The 21,930-nt window shown below is 42.4% G+C and overlaps 1 protein-coding gene across 2 annotated transcripts; it reads right to left on the bottom strand.

Annotated features, from left to right (window-relative positions):
• Positions 1 to 978: 978 nt before the first annotated feature.
• On the bottom strand, positions 979 to 21,342 carry LOC142578714 (cytochrome P450 2H2-like). Of its 2 annotated transcripts, XM_075688215.1 has the most exons (9): positions 21,142 to 21,342; positions 11,884 to 12,110; positions 9,982 to 10,106; positions 9,787 to 9,893; positions 6,875 to 7,176; positions 5,898 to 6,010; positions 4,560 to 4,818; positions 3,254 to 3,444; positions 979 to 1,755 (listed from the first exon to the last, which is right to left on the bottom strand). In XM_075688215.1, the coding sequence occupies exons 1-9, from the start codon at positions 21,181 to 21,183 to the stop codon at positions 1,574 to 1,576; spliced, it is 1,548 nt and encodes a 515-aa protein (XP_075544330.1). In that variant the 5' UTR covers positions 21,184 to 21,342; the 3' UTR covers positions 979 to 1,573. The 2 variants fall into 2 exon arrangements, with proteins under 2 accessions (XP_075544330.1, XP_075544331.1); XM_075688216.1 differs by lacking the exon at positions 9,787 to 9,893 and having other exon boundaries at positions 6,875 to 6,971; positions 21,142 to 21,341.
• Between the last annotated feature and the right edge of the window lie 588 nt (positions 21,343 to 21,930).

Raw genomic sequence — 21,930 nt, 5'->3', positions numbered from 1 at the left:
TACGTGTGAGGCGAGGACACCATCATATCTATACGACAACCCGAGCAATTGGAGGCTGCAATTCCGAGCAGGGCAAAAACCCGCTAAGGGATAATGTGGCGTTTGCTCACCTGAATGACCATCTAGTTATCTCTTGTTTTCCAACGAATGGGCTCTTCTTGTCTCCCCAGACTGCGTCCTCCAGCGCGAACGAACGCTCAGAAAAACGCAACTTTTCTCTAGGCGGGCCCGCATGTTTGTGTCACTGCGACAGGTCATGTCAATGTCTGCAGCGGTTTATGGAAGTGGTGGAACCGTGTTTGCGCACACCATTAAAAAATAAGGCATGTTGTTGGGTCGCTTATTCGTCAGATTTTGCGAGAGTCAAAGGAGGAGTAGAAGTTTGCTGAGTAAATGCGTTCCTCGGCAGTGAGTACACAAAAATACACGACAGCGACGGCAACAAATCTGCATGTGCTATCCATATTTCTTACTTACACCTTGTGAACGTTTTTTTCTTTTTTCTTTTTCGACCATGGAAGCGGTTTTTGGCTAGTTATCGCGCAGGGTTCCTTTCCACAGAAACTACGTCATCTTTCAATGTCGTAGCGTGAAGCTTCAGGCCAAACGAGTAGTCATTCCTGATTCATGTGCCTTTTCCAAGGTACGTGCAGTACTTACGCTACTCTTCATTTCAATTCGGCAGCAAAGTTCGGAAGTTTTCCCAGTGGCCTTCTCGAGATTGCTACTCAATAGATTAAGGCGAAGCTTTCTTGGCAAACCCTATGCAAAAGAAGCGTACAATCAACTGGCTTATATGCAGCCCCAGATGTACTGCCTCTGCTTATGTGCCCTTTGCCGGCTGTGTTCTCTATGAAATTACTCAGTGAAGCAACAGATGGTATCTAAATTCTTTGCTCTAATAAATATGCTTAATGGAGCATAGCTTTAAAGCCGAGTTTTGAGAATGGGAAACAAAGAATACACGGAGGACAGTCGCCGAACTTCCACAGAGGTTTAATGCGGAAAAAAATTACACGAGCGGCATTGCTGCGCAGAAACATTGGAAACAACATTACGACAGCGCACATTGTCAGCAGTAAAGCGGATCTTCATTTGTTACATAACTACTGAATGTCCTGACCTGCGCAGATCAGGAAATTCAGTAATTGTGTGAGACGTGATGATCTGATGATCTCACTTGTCAAACCACCTCGAAAGCAGGCTTTCTCACATAATTTTTCCTCTTTCACAAGTTATTTGTTGTACTGATCACTATTAAATTGTACTGGCCGAACGCCATCGAAGTCGTGGAGCTGTATAATTTGCTTGGCTCCATTTTTGTCAATCACGGTTTCGGGCTTGACTTCCTCGTAAAATCTCTTTCTTTGTGGCTTTGCGTGCATCGGCTCTATATTTATAACAGATCTATAAGCATCTTTTGCTTTTATTACATCTAGTGCAGAACAAATCTAAACAACTTCCTTTAGTTTGCTCTAGATTGGTGTATAACAACGCATTAAATTCTCAGATATAGTAATATTCAGATATATAATATTCTCAGATAAGTAATAATCACGTGCAAGCACGCTGTTCACCATCGCGGTATAAAACGCAGTCCTTGCATCTCATTCACGACAGAGATCAGCGCGGGTGCAGTGGCGAGAGAGATGGTTTTCCCTTCTTCGGGAAGAACCCTGAACCTCTGAAGCGTTGTAGCCACGTACAGGAAGACCTCCATCAGGGCCAATTTTTCCCCCGGACACTGTCGCCTTCCTGCAAATGAACCAACGACGACGACAAAAAAAGAAAGCGTGCAATACATGCAACGCAGGAAGAATCACCCGACGTCAATTAAAAGTCAGTCTGCATGCGCAGAGTGTTTGTGTGTCTCAGTAATTATTTACTTGCTGTGTTTGTCCAGTGGCCAAGATGTGAAGGGCGATGAATTTTTAATTATGGTTATTGATGTCCCGTCTGCATTAACTGTTCAATTCTTAGCATTTGACGACGCCATGATATCGCTTTCCAACTGGTGAATGGTTTTGCAGTGTGCAATCAACCCAAGCACTCACGGAGTCTCAAGAAAGTGTATACACTTTTTCAGACGCTTTCCATGCGGACCCTCCCACACCTTTCCTGACCGTAGCAGCTAGCTAGACGTGTGCTGCTGATATCGTGTTTAGAAAAAATTATTCTAGCAAATGACAATACTATCACTGTGGGACATTAACGACACAATAGCACTTGGACGGTGCAACATTAGCAGCTGTGCCCTATGCAGACTGCTATCTAGCCTAATATACTTATTTATACACATAAAAGCATTATATGACGGTGCCCACGAAGTGGCTTATAAAAACCTTCTATGCTGACAACGTATGTCTCGCTCTATTCTGGGTAACAAAAATATAATTTCACGTAAAACCTCAACATATAATGACGAAGAGACGGGAAACATAGGGGCTCAATTTTTATTAATCACAATCACGTAAACCCTGCAGGCAATGAAGGGAATCAAGGGAAGCATAGGGGTTATTAACTGTCATTGAAATTGAAATGTAGAAAGTAATCAAGAACAGGGGAACTAATAGGGGACGAAAAGATTACTTGTCGCTGGTGGGGACTGAGCCCACACGACACAACAGCACAATAGCAACTGCGGAAGTTTCTAACGCGTGTGGCGAAGGATTAAAGCGAAGATTGGCGGTTGGGTTCCCACCGGGGACAACTTATCTTTTCGTCCACTTTCATTTCTCTTTTCTTCAGTATATTCTACTCAGTTTCAACTACGTTGAATTACCCTTATGCTTTCCTTGGCTTCATCGCCTTCTGGCTTTATGCAGTCCTGATTAACATGTAATGTTGGCTCACGGGCACCTCTAAAGCACATCTATCTGTTAATTCAATGTTGAAATGTATGTAAGGAATTGTTCGGTTTACTTTACGTTGATTTTGCCACTCAGTATGTGCGACTGGGTTCAATTTTACGCATCGCCGTTAGCTGTAGAGCCTTTATTAACCGCTTTACTTATGTTTCGCTTCCCATAGATTCACACAATGGGGTTAGATCACGCAATAGTTTATCGTCATACCGCTCAGAAACTGCATTAAGCCCAATGCTTGCCTAACTTTGGCGGTGCCCCGCTGGCTTTCTGTAGCAGTGGCGTGCCGCGCGCGTTGGCATAGTATAGTACGGCATCAATTATAAGAAACACGAGTGAGACGGCTGTTTGGATTCCGTTATGAAATGCCTGTCACAATGTGGCCTTACCCGCTCCAAAAGGAAGAAACGCCTCTGGCTTTTTTTCCACCTCGGTGCCGTCAGCATTGAGGAATCGCGTCGGGTCATACTTGAGCGGCTCGCTCCAGTGGAGAGGGTCGTTATGAAGGCTCCACAGATTTGCAACAACCATTGTGCCGGCAGTAACGTAGTACCCGCAGATTTCCGTGTCGCGGCCTGCGCTGTAATATAAGGATGCATATTGCAATTGTCAACATCAGCTATCATTGTTTAAACGATAAACAAATATCCGCATCTACTATATAACAATTCACTTGTGAATGGCGTAGGAGGCAAAAAATTGCATTATTTATTTTTCTTTTAAACGCAGTGTATAGCTTTAACAGGCAGAACAATTCATGTAAATCAATGTAAGATTCTTGGCTGAACATTTTGTGTCGGTCCAGGTCCACTAACGCGAAATGCTTCGGTGGCTTAACCGCACTTGTATTTAACATTACTTTCGATGCCTTTTCTCAGCGCAAGGTAGCTCAGCGAGCTGACGTGCGTCTAATAGACTTATCTCTGCACTTTGCATTCGTTCAGACGCGCCAACAACTGGGCTTAAATGCGCATTGTTCGACAATATTTTGATTAAGCAAAGCTCTACAACGTGCAAGGTGCTAAACGTATTCGCAATGCCAAATGAAGGCACAAGCAACTATCTACAATGTACAACATTTGGCTCACGAACTACGCTTCGCATGCAGATTGCACAATGACCATTTCGCCCTGGAAGCACAATTACGTTTGCTGTATCTAGAATATATTGGCATTTAGGTCTCATTATGAAATTTAAGACTCCTTTCTTTTATTTGTGTGCTGTGCAGTTTCTGTTTGGGACTCAGTAGGATGCCCGTGATTTGTTGTGTTCTCCTTATATTTGACCTCACTACTCAGCCTGCACACTGCCAGAAGTAATACTTCTGGCAGTGTTTCTTTGTTCACCAGCCTTATAACGTGACAATATGTAGAAAGAATTAGAGCAAAACAAAGGTGGCTACTTGGGCAGTGCACCATTCAGTATGCCGCACAACATCCTTGCGTTTTCAAATTCTTTCTTTGAGCTGTCCGCGTGCGTGCATACATTCAGTACATCTTTCCTTCCTCTTTTTGATTCTCGTTATGCCTTGTTACTCTGCTCACGTATGGGGCAGCCAAACAGGTGCGTTTCTGGGTAACATCCCTGCGATTTCTTTTCATTTTCTCTAAGTACACACCGGGTAAGCTAAGCAAGTACCGGCGCCGCAGTTCTAATCTCCACATCTTCGAACACTGTTTCCAACAATGCACTTACGCCCTCTGCAGGCCGAGAGGCGCCGTGGTCCTCCAGCGGAGCGTCTCCAGAATGCACGCCATAGTGAACGGCGTGCGACGTCTGTCCTCCCAGGCGGGCGCCGCCTCGCGTCCAATCGCGGCGTCGATTTCGCGCTGCACGCGTGCTTGCAGGCCGTCGGGGTCACTGGCCGCTATGTACAGGTTCCACAGGACAGCACTTCGCACAGTGTTCGTAGCTGCGCTGTAGAAGTTGACTGTGCTGCCCACGAGCGCTGACACTGCGATGAAACTCGTATGCTCACATACGTTGATCGGCGTGCCTCATGGAAGTATTGAGTCTGTCCCTTATTCCCTACACATTCCGCGGTAGCCTAGTGACTATGGCGTTTCGCTGTTGAGCTCGTGGTCATGGGTTCGATCCTGCACGCCCATGCAAATACGCTCACGTACCGTGCATTGGGTGCACGTGAAAGAACCCTAGGGGGTCAAAATTAATCAAGACACATCCGCAACGGGGTGCCGCATAATCAGATCGTCGTTTGGCACGTAAAAACCTAGAATTTAATTTTTTCCCTATGGAGCGGCTACGAAGTAACGATACGACTACACTTGCTTTTTAGTAACTTTCAACAAGAACCAGTCGTCCACTTTGAACTTAGCTCGACCACCAACATAACAAACGCACGGACATTTCCTTTATTGTGAAAAAATAGAAACGCGTGATTGCAACCATAGACGCAATTTGGCGCTGCACAATTCTAGGGTAAGCGAGGGCAAGAACTCAGAAAAGTGGGTGAGAAGTGATGAAATAGTTAAAAAGGACTAACTGTAAGCTCTGCACCTATCCGTTGTCGCACCTTATGTGGTGGCTGCTGGAATGAACAGAATGATGAAGACCGGTAATTTTGAAACACAGAGAGGTCAAGCGAAGGGCATCGTGTCTACGTTGACCTTTAACTTTCTGGAAGAGGCAAGTTAAACAAGTCTTTGGTAGAATAGCAATGTAATTACCTACTAGAAAGCCCTTTTCCGCTCGACTGAACTAATTGGTACTTGGACGACATGAAGATGGTTGACCAGTTAAAGTATGGTAAACACTTAACGTTTCACAGCACTGTATACATCGCTAAGTATGTTATGTCATTGGTAAGGTGCACACGCACAAACTCATTGTTGAATTCGTGTCATCTGTTAATGCCGGTATTGCTGTGCTACGCACGTTGTGTTGTGTGCGCCCGGTTCTCAACTTATTCTTCTCGTAGAAATCGATCGTATGTGCCATGATCTTTAATGTCATGATTTTTTATCACTTAGTGAATTTAGCGCTCAACTATACTCGAGGCTTATGAGAACTTACGAGTAAAGTAAGAATCTTTCCCTTTGTATTCTTCAATCTTCCTCAAGTATCCGTCTATGAAATCCTTGTCCGCATGTTCCTCCATAGTGGCTCCCCGTTCCTGCACTTCTTTTCTGCAATACACGACATACAAATTACTCGAGCTTTTTATCTCAAGTCCAGATTCGCGAGGGTCTTGCACATGTCTGTTTGAGAAGCAATGTTTTCGGTGCTGGGAATTTTCTATTTTTTACTGTTATTGATTGAGAAAGAAAACTTAAACACCACGAATACTTTACCATTGCAGTAATTGCTATCCTACTGCACGTGAATCCCACAACACACCAAGAAAGCATGGTGCTGACACGCCTTCTGCATGGCACCGCTCAGATGCTGAGTACCACAATAGTGTGAGGCCACATGATTGTGTAAGCCATCCCGTTAGCGCTGCATGCCTTCTAATTACTACTAGAGGACGGCTAATTATCGTCGCATTGAGGGCTCTGTTGAACTTTCTTTCTGCTTCCTCAACGTCGCACTGACTGAGGCCGCAACAGGGTACAAAATAAAGAGAGAGGATACAAACTTCCCGAGTTGAGCAAAATTTTCCTTTTTTCAGATTTTTACTTCTTTTTGTGCCTTGACGACTGTGGCATAGGATATGCCTCTGCAACAGCAAGTGACGGTGTCAGGCTCGAAAAATGTTTCCGTCTAGAGGACCTAGGACCAATGCAGGCGCTATGCCACGCAAAGCAAAACTGGGACATGACAGCTGGCGCGTTTTCGTCGAAGGTATTGACGACAGCAAAATAGCGCAAAAAGCGACACAGACAAAGGAGACGAGACACATGGCATTAAGCTTCTTGTGCTGACTTTGACCGGAAACTGTCAGTTTGTGCCTGTGTTGTTCTTTAGCCTGATTTCTCTTTCTTTTGTTGTTCTGCGAAAAGCTATTAACCTGTTGACTAAAAAGGCTTTAACTTTGTAAATGAGCTCACCTGATAAATTTCGCGAGCTCTTGCAGGACAGATTTCATGGCATACAACTGCGTGCCTGGCAGCCGCGCAGCCACAAAGCGAAGTGCAGGTAGAAAATCTGTGGGGGAAAAGAAGTGTGCTTCGCGCAGCAGCTTGCTCAGCATGCCCTCGACGTAGCGACCTTTTGGATCACTCAGATTGTAGCGTTCACCGAAAACCAGAGCCGAGATGTTGTTAGCCACGCTGGAAGCGAGTGCATGGGCCACCAACATGGGCTGCTGCTTGCCTGATGCAAGCAGAGCCATAAAGCACTGGCCCTCTTCCTAGCATAGGATGAGACAAAATAAATTTTTACCGGTCGTAATCATCTATAATGCAGCAAGTTACAGGAGAAAGAAAGGAAAAATAAAACAGCTATATGAGCAAGATTTCCTGTTAAGCTTCAGTTGAATTGGTCTGACGGGAAGATGCAGAAACAAATTAAGCATATAGTTTCCGAAATATTGACAACAGTCGCAACTTCTGATAAACATGCACCATAGGTAGCGCCCTACGTCACATACTCGTATAGACAACGCAAGGGCGCACTCGTTAGCATCACTTTGTTTTGCATGTGCATAGCTCAGTCTACTGTCAAAGAGAGGGTGCCCCCGCCTGGTCTTTAGTGGTTTGGAGCACTATACTCCTGCCAATTATTTACGCTTCGCTTGCCGTATTTACTTAACTGTCAGGTGCACTTTTCTTCGGTATAAGTTGCTAAAAGATGGCATGCTTGTTAGATTTTATTGCGGAGCCCAAACAACAATAGTGACAAACTATTGTTTTCACTATAAATTGCTATAATCCAATCAATTCACAAGTCGCTGCGGAGATGTTATTCTGGATACTTTCAAATTCGGCCATGTTATTGAATCCGCCATCTCGCCATCGCTGATTACATCAAAGAGCGGGCACGCCAACAATTCGATAGCCTAACGAAGTTTTCTAGTGTCCAGAACAGCACCCCGGATGTAGGAAGATTCGTAACGTTGTGCCAGTTCTGAAAGCTCACGGGATACCATGGTCCGCGAGGCTCTTAGGAAATGCGGTATCAGAAATAACATAGAAGGCAGATTAAGATAAAATACCCTGGGGCTGTTAAATGTATTAAGCAGGCGTCGGGTAACTAGGATGATTCATGCCTGGTTCGTTGTAGCTCAGTTCCGTAAATATTGTTTTTCCAAGCGAGAACCCCCGCCCCCCCATATCGTTATGACTCTCACTCTAACCATGAAGTACTTCTGAGTGGAATATGACGGGCATGTCGTTTATAATTTCTTAAAAGACCCAATATTGGGTGTCCGCTACAATCGGCCTAAGTATTGCAAGAATGTTTCGCTAGAAATGAAGAGAGAACTTTATTCTTAGATTTTATTTCAATACAGAAATTAGCGTTTCTATTGCACTTCTAGTACAGTGCATGATGGCCACATTTCGACCAAATATACCACCGCTGGGCTTCAGGAAAATGTATGATGTTTAGGTTTCGGTGGAGAAAAGTAAAAACTAAATAATAAATATTAGTGAAAATTCTGCCTTTCTTCCACAATACCTTTTAGCATTGGCTTTACTCATAACGCTGAACGGTTCTCTGGCGAGATTTTGTTGAACTGATCGCGTTATTTGAAAATGGCGTTAGATGAATGTTGAGTGAGCAAGACTGGATAATCTGCTCACAGGGGTTGCCTTAAGAAACACGCCTTAAGAGGAAGCTTTAGTTCGGGTGTCCCTATTTAGATACATGTAAAAGGAGAATTCGTTTTTCTCGGCACCTACTACACCAAATTTGGTGAGGTTTGTTCCATTTAAAAGAACAATTTGAAATCTAGTGACTATTGGTTTCGAATTTTCTATTTAGGTCGTCAATTTTTTACTAAAAATTAGCAAAAATCAGAAATTTTCAGAAATCGAAACTATCAAGTTTACTACTCATTAACTAAGCAAGGAAAAATGGTATCACAATTCAGTGAATTGCATCTGATAGTACATCTAAAGCGGACAAAAGTGATATGCTAAACACGAGTCTAACAAAATCGATAATATGGAAATACAGCTTCTACCGAACCCTTGTAAACAACGTAACAAATTTACGTAAGATATAAATTGACACACTCAATTTGTCCGCTTTGAATAATCCATTGGATGCCGTTTACAGAACCGCGATATCTGTTCTTGACGCGGTGCTATTAATTTGTAAACTTCGTGCTTCCATTTTTTCGCACTTCCGAATTTTCGAAAATTTTTCTAACAAAATTCAAACCCTAAATCAAAATTCCGCTTCCAATAGACACTAGAAATTAACTTTCTCTCTAAAATACAACAAATTTCATTAAGATCAGTCGAGGGGTTATCTCAGAAAAGCGTTCTTGTGTTTTACACGTATTTGAATGGGCTGCGTAGGAATTGGGCCCCAGCTAAAGCTTCTTCTTAAGCAAATGATAGAACTTGAGCGAATGCGTGCGTTCTAACTACAGTAGTCAGAGCGGTCATAGTGGTTATTAACACTATGAGGTTATATTATGAATGACACGCGTCACTCTGCCAATCATGATTATGTGACTGTACGGATGAGGCGACATTTCCTTTCTCAACGAGAGTGCACACCACACAGATGAACGTGTAAAGTAATAAGAGCAATAACTAACTTGCAAATAATAATATCATGAGAAGCTAACAAACACTGACACCAAGGACAACATAGGGGAAATTAGTTGATCTTAATAAATGGAATGAATAACCCCCTTTCTTCTCGTTTATTGCAAATAATAAGACATCTGTCATTCACACTCAGTCTTACGCAACAGTTCTTCCTTCACGTCAAACGTGCTGTATATGTTAATACTTTCGAATCTGTCACTTAATGCTATATACAATTCTAAAATGACAAATCTTACTTGGATATGCTTCTCCATAGACTTCCTTGCAAAGCCAAGGTTCCTCAACACGTGAAAGCAGTACCTTCTGTTCACTTGCCATGATTCTCCGTTGATAGATGCAATGCCTTGCGTCAAGCAAAAATGACATTCAAATATTCTAAGCAAAGTATACAGATAGCTGCAAAAGATAGCTATCTGTCGCTATCGCCATACCTTCTATTCCAAGGTGACGAAAAATAAAGTCATTGGGCCGATATAGCACATCTGGGTTCGACAGTCCCTCCCTGATGGATGCGAGATCGTTCAGTACCAGCACGTCCTTGCAGCCAAGCCGAATCCTGAAAATTTTGCAAAGCATTGGCGACCAGCGTAAGACTTCGCTGTTTCAAGCAAATGTCGCCTGTTCTGGCTTCAGATTGTGATAGAGGGCCATATTCTGCTCTAAATGACCGTTTTTTTTTCTGCAAGTACGTTCAGAAAAAGAGATAAAATACTTGTCCGTAACAAATTAAGGATAGAATATTAAGTCTCTATCACTGCTTAAGTTAGTGAAATAGTCAAAACAGTGATGTTCTTAAACAGTACGCTTCTCAACCTGCTAGCACTAGCGTAAGATTGTCATATAACTTGCGATCCCTGCCTGTCATCAGCCATTGGCAGGAAATGTGAAATCTCATTAGAAGTAATATGTCATGGCGTTTGTCATCTTTAGTGATGCTTATGCATAATAATACGCACTGCGGGCCGCTAATTTCTTTAAAACACCATCTAAGGGTCCACGGATACATCTCGACAATTTATCCACTTGTTTTACGGACACTACATCGTCTGAGCTTAACTCTGAAGAGCGGTGACAGACGAAACACGTATTTCTTGCAGTCTACTAAAGCATCTTATTTTCCATGGTTGTTCAATATCCCCTTGGCTCTTCTCCTATGTGCATGTCGTTTTAGAAGTTCCTCGATCAGACTGCCAATAAACGCGAGCATTTGACTCTGCGTATCAGTGTCCAAGTATACTTCCATGGGCTATCTGTGATAGCCCATGGAAGTATTTCTGTAACTGTTACTGGCGAAGACATACACACAGCTCCACGTTTCTCACCGGAAAGATTTAATGAGGCTTTTTGTTGTCCTCGCACTTTGAGTATCCTTCCGATCCTTGTGTTGAATTGCCGGTAGGAATGCGCAAGTTTTCACAAGGGACGCAAGTTTGAAGAACAATGTAGTATGAGACACGCGTCCACATAATATTTCAGCCGCTTCTTGTATGTGAAGAGTATACCAGCGTATATATGGGAAATTGCAACCAGGATGGCACATTTATTAGAGTAACTACTCATATATTATCCGCGGCGATAATGTTTAGGGTGTACTAGTTGCTATACTTACGTTGGCGAGTCATGCGGCTACATTACTTTTAGAAGTCAAAGCGATTCCTGCGAAACATGTAGTGTAGTAGTTGGGCAACGCACTCCACGCAGTGAGCCAATTTGGGCGAATGCCACTTATTGCTGAGCACGAGGTAACCGGTTAAATTCCTTGCCGCGGCGGTCGCTTTTCCATGGAAGTGAGATGCAAGAACGCCTGTGTTCCTAGCTTTAGTTTTGCTTTAAACGAATTCCAGCTGGTAAAAATTATTCCGGTGCCCTCCACTGCGATTTCCCTCATGTTCCACTGTGTATTTTGGGACATTATGCTTCACAATTAAATTTAGTTATTATAAACCTTACTTATGGTTTGGTTCTTTGCTAGGTTACGGCTGCGCCCCCCCCCCCCCGGCAACGGGCGCGTGCCATACTTGAGAAAGAACAACTCACATTTGGCAGCGTTCTATCGTCATTGCGATTGCAGACGGCCGGCGGCTGTGTTTTGTTCCTCACTTGCTTCTTCAACATTTCAAGATTATAAACGGTGGGTAAAAACTGAGAGAAACGTTTGCAAAACTAAAAAGTTTCAATCGTCAACCATGCGAAACCATTAGGTCCACGTTTTACAACCGTTAAGTACCATCTTAGCTGGACGAAAAATAATATTGCGTCACATATCAATAAACGGTTTATCTATTTTACTCTCTTATCAAAGACCAAAAAAAAAGGTCATCGACAGTACTTACTTTATTATGGGCCCGTACTGTTTGCTTAGTTCCTTGAAGGTTGTGTGGTAGGGTTTTCGTAGGAATGGAAGATAGCCGAGAATAGGCACTGCCCCAGGACCAGGCGCCGTAAGCTTATTCTTCTGTCCTCCGTTTTTCTCACGAAAGCTGTTAATCGCCAGCATAGCAGCGATGATGACAGTAAGCCAAGTAGTAAACACCATCCAGAAAGATCCCCATTCGAATATCTGAAAGTGGCAAATGTTTTACAATGTTGCCGTGCTGCTTGGGTGTTAATTAAAACCATGCCCCCCTGCTCCTCATTATTATTATCATCGTCGCTGTCTTCGTCGCTATCGTAACTATTCCCTGCAACCGTAGACAGCTCACAAAGGCTTTCTTTGGACCTCTAGAACTTCGGCTTCGTGAGCAAGTGTGGTCTACCATCGTCGTCATCATCCTAGGAACGTCCTGCTTCGGAAAACATAGATTGCCAGTCATTTTCCAGCACTCCTACTTCTCACTGAGCTTTTCAAGCTCACACGCCGGTTGAGCCACCGAATGATAACAGGCGCACTTGCGTTAATCACCACCCACCGCGTCGACTTCACGTCAGGGATTCGTTGCGATACCGGCAGCCCGACAAGCGCGCCAACCTCACAGCCCCGCTGCTGTTAGGAGCTGTGACACAAACATCCGTAATAGCTTATAGTGCACATCTGAAGGTTACTGTTCAAGAAAGCGCACTTCGTCGTCAGCAAACAAAATTCCGTAAAGCACTACACGAAACCACGGGCACTCGATGGAAAGAAGGACCGAGCTAAAGAACGTGTCACAGCCAATGCGAAAACACCCGTGTGCTTAGATTTAGTTACACGTAAAATAACCCCAAGTGGTTCAACCTTCTGGAGTCCCTCACTACGCAGTGCCTCCTAATCAGATCTGGTTTTGGCACGCAAAGCCCCATAATTTGATTTTTTTTTACAGCCAATCAGTCCATAGAACCTATAAGGTCACAACGCAGTCGCCATGTCACCTGTACTTGTCGGGCAGTCAGAGCACCATTCGATACAAGGAAACCTAAAATATCTATGTCAAGAGAGAGAGAGAAAACTTTTATTGGCAAGTTTTAGTGGAGCTTTCTTTCCCAGCGGTGTGGGCTAGCGTGGCGTCTGCTTTGCCGCGACGCTATCAGCCCATTCCGCCCACCGTATCTGGTCTTGCGGGTTGGAAGTTTTCGTCTTTTTCTCCCACTTGTCATGTGAGGGAGCTCGCCTAAAAAGTTCTCTCGGGGGAGGGTTCTTTTGGCACCCCCACAAGATGCGATCTTGGTCCGCAAGGGGACAGCTACAATGTTTGCAGTGTGGTGGATATTCACCACCGGTCATTGCAGCTAGCCTTTTTGGACTAAGTACAGATCTAGTCTGTACTCTCCTGAGGTTAGTGGCCTGTATTCTTGTCAGTGTCTCGTGCGGGGATGGATATATTCGCCTGGATTCGCGGTAATAAACGGTCATTTCGTTGTAGGTGTGGATACCTTCATGTCGGTCAACCCCGTCGGGTAAGCCCACCTCCCGGTTACTAGCTGCTCGGGCGGCTAGGCGGGCGGCCTCATCGCCCGCATGAGCGGGTACCCATACCAACTTCAATTGATTGAGTAAATAAAGTATTTTTGTTGCTGTTTAAAAGGGCGCTATGAATGACACAATAAATTAGTGGAATCTGCTGTCTTATAAACAGTTTCTGTCCAAATGAACAGCTATTACAGCGGCGAGTTGATTGCGCAAGGAGGCATAGGTATGCTTTCGCTTGTGTGATTTCGCTTCTGTACATCTTCCATAACAATCATAAGATATGTTGTGGGCAGTGTGTTGACAGAGAGCTGTGGAGCTTATGGAGCGATTAAACGCAACGCGGTAGCTAGCTGGGTGAATCGGCACATCTGCACTATTCCTTACAGCGCACGCATCAAATACGGACAAAGAAGAGAGATGTAACACAAGCGCTGACTCACGACTAAATGTTTACTGCTTACAAACAGTTATATAAATAGAAAAACGCATACGTGCCTATACCCGCGCACCATACATTCCTTCAACCAAAAGCGAAACAAGACAGAATAGGTGTAAAAAAAAGATAGTGGGATGTTTTCAACAGTTAGATACTTCTAAAAAACATTCTTCCTTGTGGTGTAGTGCGAATGACGCCTGGTTTACGCACCTGCCACCATATTTATTGATTAGGTAGCCATCTTAAATGAAGAAAGGTAGGCCTCTGAAAAAAATGTTTTTTGTGTATCCAACCGTTAAAAATATCCCAGTATCTTGTTTTACCACCCTTCTGTCTTGTTTCGCTTTTGGTTGAAAGAATGTGTGGTTTGTGGGTGTACGCATGTTTGAGCTTTTCTATTTGTATGACAATTTGTAAGCAATAAACTTTTATTCGTGAGTCAGCGCTCGCGTTATGTCTCTCTTGTGCACGCCGTAAGTAATAGTGCAGATGAAATATAACGCAGCTGACAGTCGCATCCAGCGAAGGGCCTTTCTGTTTCGGTCTTGTTTCCGAGCGGCACCGTTTATCTCGTTCTGCTGAATTGCCACTGCATATAAAAATATTTTTTGCTCTAATTCTACAAATATCACGTTGCTTGAAAATACACCTATATGGTTTCAGTACATTCCGTTGTGTTTACTCCTTCAAATTTCCACAACCTGATCTTGAATCTCTCGTCGACTATATGAATAACATAATAATTACGTTTAAGACTTGCCATGTGCAGTGCTATGTCGACGATAGAAGTTCCTCTGCCAAGGGGAAACAGACAACTGTGTGCCACTTCTTTGTGAGCTTTGTGTGAACTATGCTCAACTGCATTTCTCATCTTCTTTTTTACGTTGATCCTTAAGTATTCGTCGCGTGATTTCCATTTGTTGAAGAAACCCTTGGCAACTACTTCTTGCATGGCTCAAAGAAGACAAGAAGTGGCTGGCATCGCCTATAAGATATCTCCTGTGCACTCACAACATAAAAAATAGAGTAAATTATTCTAAGCATCCTATGAACAACTTGGCACATATTCTTATGAATAGACGGAGACAGTGAGAATGTACCTCTCGCGTGGTAGTCTGGGTTTCTGCAGTATGAATGCTTTTGAAATGCAACACATGTACTCTAGGGTTTGGCGAAAGCTTGCCTGATCGTGTCTGATAATGGCACAGACGTGTGCAGGCATAGTCGTTTAAGAAAGAGGGGAAACAAGATAAAAAACTGGAAGGTTAAGCAAAAAAGAAAGAAAACGTCTTTTGTTGGTTTTTACCGTTGCGTGCAAACACAAGGCCTGATTTTTTGGCCATTGGGTACAGGTACCATGCTATTTTGTTTTTGTTATATTTTCTACTTTATACATATACTTGTCTCTACACATACTATACCCATGACCAGGAATTTTAGACATAGTCCCGTCGGCAATTTGTTGAACTTCACCGCAATACACCAGCGTGACGGAGTGGACAACGTTTTCAAAAAGGTATATTTCAAAAAATTAGTCGCGTCTGAGCAAGTTTCAAATACCAATATCAATAGCCTACTTCTTTCTAATAACAGAGACAATTACGGCACTCATTCGTAACTTTGCTGCTGCTTTATAGCAGTCTTTTTCTGCAATAAAGCCACTACAGAGAGCCGACTCAGCTTCAAAAATACCTATTCTATTCGAAGGAATGGCCGTTTTGACATTGCTCACAAAACCTTGTCGAAACTAGGTCTATTCTTGAAATATAGTTTTTGAAAATGCGGTCGATTACGATACGCCGGTATGTTGCAGCGAAGTTCAACAGACTACCAAAGGGATAATGTCCAAAATTTCTTAATATGAGTGTACCCTCAGGCGTGTTTTTTATACCTCGGCCCCTGTGTAGTTTGTTTTGTCTAAATCCACAAAGTACAAGAAGAATCGTGGAAGGGAAAACTGGAATCTGCCTGACTGTATAGCACAAAATTATGGAGGAAACCGACACAGATTTCACAAAAGGAGCTGCGCTGACTGCCAAAGTAAAATTGCTCCCGGTCCGGTTATACTACCAGGCATTACGGCATAACAAAGTTTGTTCTACCAACTAAATTAAGCAGGGGCTTACAGTAGCTGGTATTGAGAGGTCGAATTATTCGGCATCTATTCGACACTTCAGGCAGCAGTGGCAGCGGGTGGTTCTACGTACATCACCTGATTGTCTTCTTGCTTATTCACAGAATGTACAGAAATCGGCCGCCATCCACGTATCTCGTAAAGACTCCTGCAGTGCCACCTTCCTAGAAAAATCAGTGACATGACCCTTGATCCTGATATGGAATCAAGTGGGAATCAAGTACACTTCTGCCAGCAGTGGCGGTGGACAGTTCTACGTACATCGTCTGTCTTCTTGCCTATGCACAGGTTTGCTTGTCATTCCAATCTTTGCTATGAACGGTTCTACTGTCGTCTTACCGCCGCTCCTGCTGCTACTGCTTCCCTTTACAGTGTTTACAGTGTCTGGAGTTCTTGGAAGATGAAGGCTGTTATGATTTATGAGACGTGTAATCAATGTTCAGTGAAAGCGAGGATTTCATTACATGTGCTGAATGTCATCAATGATATCACATTGGAGAATTCATTGGAATAAATAGACGCATCCACAAAAGGAAGAGCAAGAAAGCTAAAAAAGCTATAAAATGTCAGACCTGCTGCGTGCCGCCAGCCCGTAACAGCTATAAGGCCGATCAGTTGGTTTGGTCTGAAAGCCTGAGCAGGCAAATGACACAAATAAACAAAAGACTGGCTGGTTTTGTCGTAAAGGTTGGTGAACTAGAACAGACTGTGATCAGTATTGAGAAATACGTTCAGCACATGTCGGATACGCATGACATGCTTCGAGAAATCAGTGAAAGACTCAGCAAGGAGATTGAAGGCCTTCGGAAAAGAGTACACATTGATGAAACCAATCACGACAAAATGAAATTATCAGGCTATACCAGGACCTAAATGTCCTTCAGCAATACAGACGCCGCTTGTACCTAGAAATTCATCGCGTGCCTGTCATTGAGCAAGATGTCCTGCCGAAAGTTAATGACCTTGGGAAGAAGCTCGATCTATTTTCCCTGTCCCACTGTGACGTTGAGCGCATGCGCAGATTGCCGCCATATTAGGGGAAAACCCCGGTTATATTGATAAGATTTGCTCAGGTATCTGTGAAAGATCCATGGATTGCAAAACGTGTCGAACTAAGGAGAAGAAACGATGGCATTCAGATTGTCCGTAACCTGGCTGCCTTAAACGAAAGATTTCTTGGGAAGGCAAAGACAAAGGTCAGTGAGCTGAGTTACAAATTTGTCTGGTTGTCCGATGGAAAAATTTTTGTCAGAAAGTAACGCGCAGTACGTGCGTTCGGAATTCCATGTGAATATGATTTAAACAACACCGTGTGAAACCTTTCCTGAGTGACCTACTCATTTTTTTTCTTAAAAACAATCCCGTGTGTCGCAACACTGAGTCCTTTAATAAATAAACAAAGAATGCTGATTTCCATCCTGAACACTAAGTTTCCTTATATCACCTCAACGTGCACAGTGTGAGGAATGAGGGTGGAGAAATCGGAAGTGAATCAGCGCATTTATACTTTCATTTTGACATTATGTGTTTCACAGAAGCTTGGTTTTCTTCTAGCGCTGCAGTACTTAACTTTGAAGGATACAACAATGCATCTGTCTTTCGGAGAGGAAAATGTGGTGGGGTTGTATAACTGTATATTAAACAAAGCCTTGCTTGTGAACTTTGGTATGATGGTTGCACAGTATGCAGTAATTATGAAGTTAGTGTGATACATTGTAATATCGCAATAATACTTGCATACCGACCCGTCATGGCAGTACTGATACATTTCTTGAGTATATCAAAACTCTCATTCGACGTGCGTCTTCCAACAAGTGATTTGAGTTGTTTTATGGGGGCCTAAACGTAGGAATTTTTAAAAATAAACCCTCCCATATAAAAATATTGGAAATTATGTTTTTGTATTGGTATGAAAATATTGGTGATTACACTAGGATAAGTCGGACAATAGAAACGCCTATAGATGTCTGTTTCACAAATTTGTTGGCGGAAACTGCTTCGACTGGAGTATATTCATTTCGTGTAAGCAATGACTTGCCGTTGCTTGCGCTAGGGAAAATAACTGGACGACACGACCCACCAAGCTATCTGCGAAGAGATGTAAACGATAAAAACATTCACTACTTTTATTCGTTAATGCTTGACTGCAAGTGGGATGACAGCTACCAAGTAGCTGACCCCACGAAGGCATACAACTTGTTTATAGAAAAAATTGCTTGCAGTTACATCACATTTCCATATGTAATAGTAAAGAAACACAAGGAAGCAAAAAATAATGGGTTGTAGTAGCGCTCCTTAAGCGAGTAAAGATGAAAAATGAGCTGCTTCCACATTTTTTGTATGCTTAAGAACCAGGAGACCTTTTAGCATATAAAAAATTAAAACAAATTGAACGTGAACCTGAAAAAGGCAAGAAGAGATTTTTATGTCTATAAGGTATCCAAAATGTTGAATAACTCAATGTTGATTTAGGATTTGGTGAATGATTTGATAGGTAGGAAGAAAGCTACCACCCCCGTGTAGTTAAATATAAATGATGTTCACTACAGTGGCAAGTAACCAGGGAAGTTTGACTTGCATTTTCAGGATACTGGCCCAATAGGTAATATAACAGAGATGGTTGATATTAAACTTGCCAAGTGTTGTATTCACAGTTCACTAACTAAATCTGTCTTTTTTATATCTTGTTTGTTAACTCGAAGTGGGATATGGTATAGGCTTACTGATGAACAAAAGTTCTCCAGGCGATGATGTTATTACTACTGCTCCAATTAAAGTTGTTATTGATTCGATTAAGGAGCCATTCACTTAAATCTTGAATCGAATTTTTCTGACAGTTATTTTTCTAGATGATATGAAAATAGTCCCTGTAAGAGTAATTTTTAAAGGAGCAAACAAATATGAATAAATAATGACCTTCAAATATCCATACTCTCTAGTTTTTCTAAAGTTGCTGAATGCTTAATATAACAGAGACTATGCTCATTTATTAAAAACAATGTGATTTGTGAGCAACAGCACGTATTTCAGTTTCGTAGGTCGACTCAGACAGCACTACCACACATCAAGAATCACATACTTAATAATATTAAAGAAAAACAACACTGCGGGGATCTCTCTTGATTTCCCCAAGGTGTTTGATTCCTTGAAGCACAATATTTTGATTAGGAAACTCGAAGTTTTTGGTACATGTGAAACTGCGTTTGCTCTAATGAAAAGCTACCTGAGCACTAGAAGACAGTATACAACGATTCATGATATTAAATCTGACTTAGGTGTTATCAAGCATGGTGTACCACATGAGTGAATCCTCGGCCCTTTGCTGTTCATTCTATAGCTAAACGACATGGTAAATATTCATTTCACTTCTCATTTTGTCATGTATGCAGATGATAAGAACGTTTTTTTCATAGCGTAAATTTACAATGTGCAGAGGAAATATCAAATCTCGGATTACACGAACATTGTATAATGTACAAACTATCTTGTTTATTTGTATTTTCTACATCGTACTTGCTTGTTCTTGTTATATTTGCTTTTTTCGTACATTGAATTATCATGTAAGCCGAACGTGCTTAGAAGCAAGAGCCCTTGTCAGGCCATATGGCCTTTAGCTCTTGTTTCCTCTTTCTGCAACAAAGAAAGAAATGAACTTCAAGCTTCAAAAACATGGCTTGCAGCCAATCAGGTAGAATTATAAACATAAAGAAAACAAAATTTATGTTCTTACGGCCGAAAAGTTAGCCAGCAAGTTATAATATTTCTTTGCAATTTTATAATAAAATCATCTCACAGGCGCACTCGCGTCAATTTCTTCTACTGTGTCTCCCACGTGATCGGGGTTGTTCTGGCCATGTAGATAACGTTCGAGTTAAAATATCAAGGTCTGTTTGCCTAATTCGGTACATACATCTTCCTCCGGGTAGGGTTAAAAGGCAGCTGCATTTTTCCCTTATTCATTCCCAACTGATGTACTGCATTTTGGTCTTGCGATCGAAGCTGGGACAAAATGGATGCCGACAAATTGTTTTTTCTGTAAAAGCTTGCTCTACGCCTAATACACCCTACAACCCAAAATGATGTGACAATATTTTGAGCGCATAATGTGGTGCCGTTTTTAGATTGTTATGAACATCAACTAGTAGTGCTAGCTAGTATTTCGGAATATAAAGCAAGATTCCGAACTGTTGTATCATATCTTCCTGAGCAGAAATATTTTGCTTATTTGCGTTCTGCAGCACTTTTTCCAGCCAATATGCCGCACAAACTATGAAATGCAGTCAATAAATAACTAAATTATTTCACTATGTGATAAACATCCTGAAGTCATAAAATATGCAAAATAAACCAGTAACATATTGCAACTAGGAAGAACTTTGGCCACGTGTTAAAAAATCAACTATGTGAATGTAAACAGAATCTGTATAACAACGTGTTATCTCGTGCCATGGGTACCAAATTAAGTACAAATCCGTATTTACACATTTGTGAATATTTTGTTGTATTTTGCTAATTGCTTGCTTTTATGTATACATGTGTCAGGTGTCTCACATGCATGGATGAATAACTAACACAAGCATTGTGTGTGGCTTAAAGAAAAGAAATGGTTTGTGTGCTTTATTGTTTATTTTGTTGTTGATGATGTGCCCAATCTTCTCTCTACGTACCATATTGTTTGTTTCGTGTTCTGCTTTGCTGTACCTGTCCAAAATGCAGAATGAAGAGCAGGCCCAGTCAGGAGACAGAGTGTCTCCCTTTGCCTGTCTTCGCAGGCATTTCCTGAAATGTCTGAATAAAAACGAGAAAAACGGGGGAAAACTAGAACGTAAACTAAAACGTTCGACAATTTATCGAGGTAGATGTCAACTTTACTTTCTACATTTGCATTATTACAGTGATCGCTGGAATGGACTTTTACGAAATAGCATTGAAGAATGCTAGCGAGGGAGGTAAAAATTTTGCACTAGACCTATTTATGAAGGTCAACAACCCACGCTGAAGTGTGACAGCCACTGCGATTTATGTTTGTGCTGAAAATGAGCACTGCGAGGAAAAGTTGTTTAGTGGCCAATTTCGAGATAATGAAAGCTAAGCAGTATAATGAAGTTCCGGGTAATGTAGTTTTCAATACTCACGTATGAAATGAAGTTCTGTACTCTCCCAACGTTCATGTCCATGGATGCTGGAATACGAAAAATCTTTCGAAGCGTACTGCTGCTTTCTCCAGGTCGTCACAGAAAAAGAAACAGCAGCGAATTGTTATCGTGAGCTGGTGTCGTTGGTCGTCGTCGTGAAATCCTCACAGAAAAAAAGTGGCATGCCAATGCAGTTAGCGTTGAGCTCACCGCTATCTCAGGATTGTCCTCCCGTCGTAGTAAGAGAGGAGGCTAAATATTCTCGCATGTACTTGTTTATCTTTATCAGGTGACCGCGTTTCACCCTCTTACAAATGTTATCGCTTAGTGCAGGATGCGCCTGCAACGGATCAACCTTAGAACACCAAACAGCTGCCGCATGTGCAATGCTCTTAGCTATGTACAAAATGCTTTAACTTGATAGAAACACCAATTTGCACTATCTCTTTCTACTTGTGCCTTCTACTTTCTACTCAACCTTTGAGGAAAACTATCTCTTCATCGCTCAGAGAGATAGAAGGAACCCTGGTGCATTTTTGCGGCAAGCACTTGAGCAGGAGGAGGAAAAGCAGGAGCAAATAAAGAGAGAAAGCAGGGATGTTAGCCAGAATTGCGTCTGGTTGGCTACCCTAAACCATATCGCCTTGCACTGCCTCCTTTGTGGCTTCGTCGTGGTGTCCCAAAGGCCAACCGGCCTACCAGTCTTTTGTTAACTTGCAACCCCGTCAAGATATCAGATTTTAAGCACAGAATGGCATTTGCGAGCGTTAGCGCTGGTACTATTACTCC

This window comes from Dermacentor variabilis, chromosome 4, assembly GCF_050947875.1.
Source record: "Dermacentor variabilis isolate Ectoservices chromosome 4, ASM5094787v1, whole genome shotgun sequence".
Classification (NCBI taxonomy): Eukaryota; Metazoa; Arthropoda; class Arachnida; order Ixodida; family Ixodidae; genus Dermacentor; species Dermacentor variabilis.
Note: the sequence above shows the minus strand (reverse complement) of the source record. Positions and strands in the feature narration are given on the sequence as shown.

Coding starts and splice junctions, on each gene's coding strand:
- LOC142578714 (XM_075688215.1), bottom strand. CDS start 21,183: ATGGACATGAACGTTGGGAGAGTACAGAACTTCATTTCATAC. Junction 9,894..9,981: donor TCGTCACCTTGGAATAGAAG/GTATGGCGATAG, acceptor GCTTGACGCAAG/GCATTGCATCTATCAACGGA. Junction 3,445..4,559: donor CCTCTCGGCCTGCAGAGGGC/GTAAGTGCATTG, acceptor CTTATATTACAG/CGCAGGCCGCGACACGGAAA.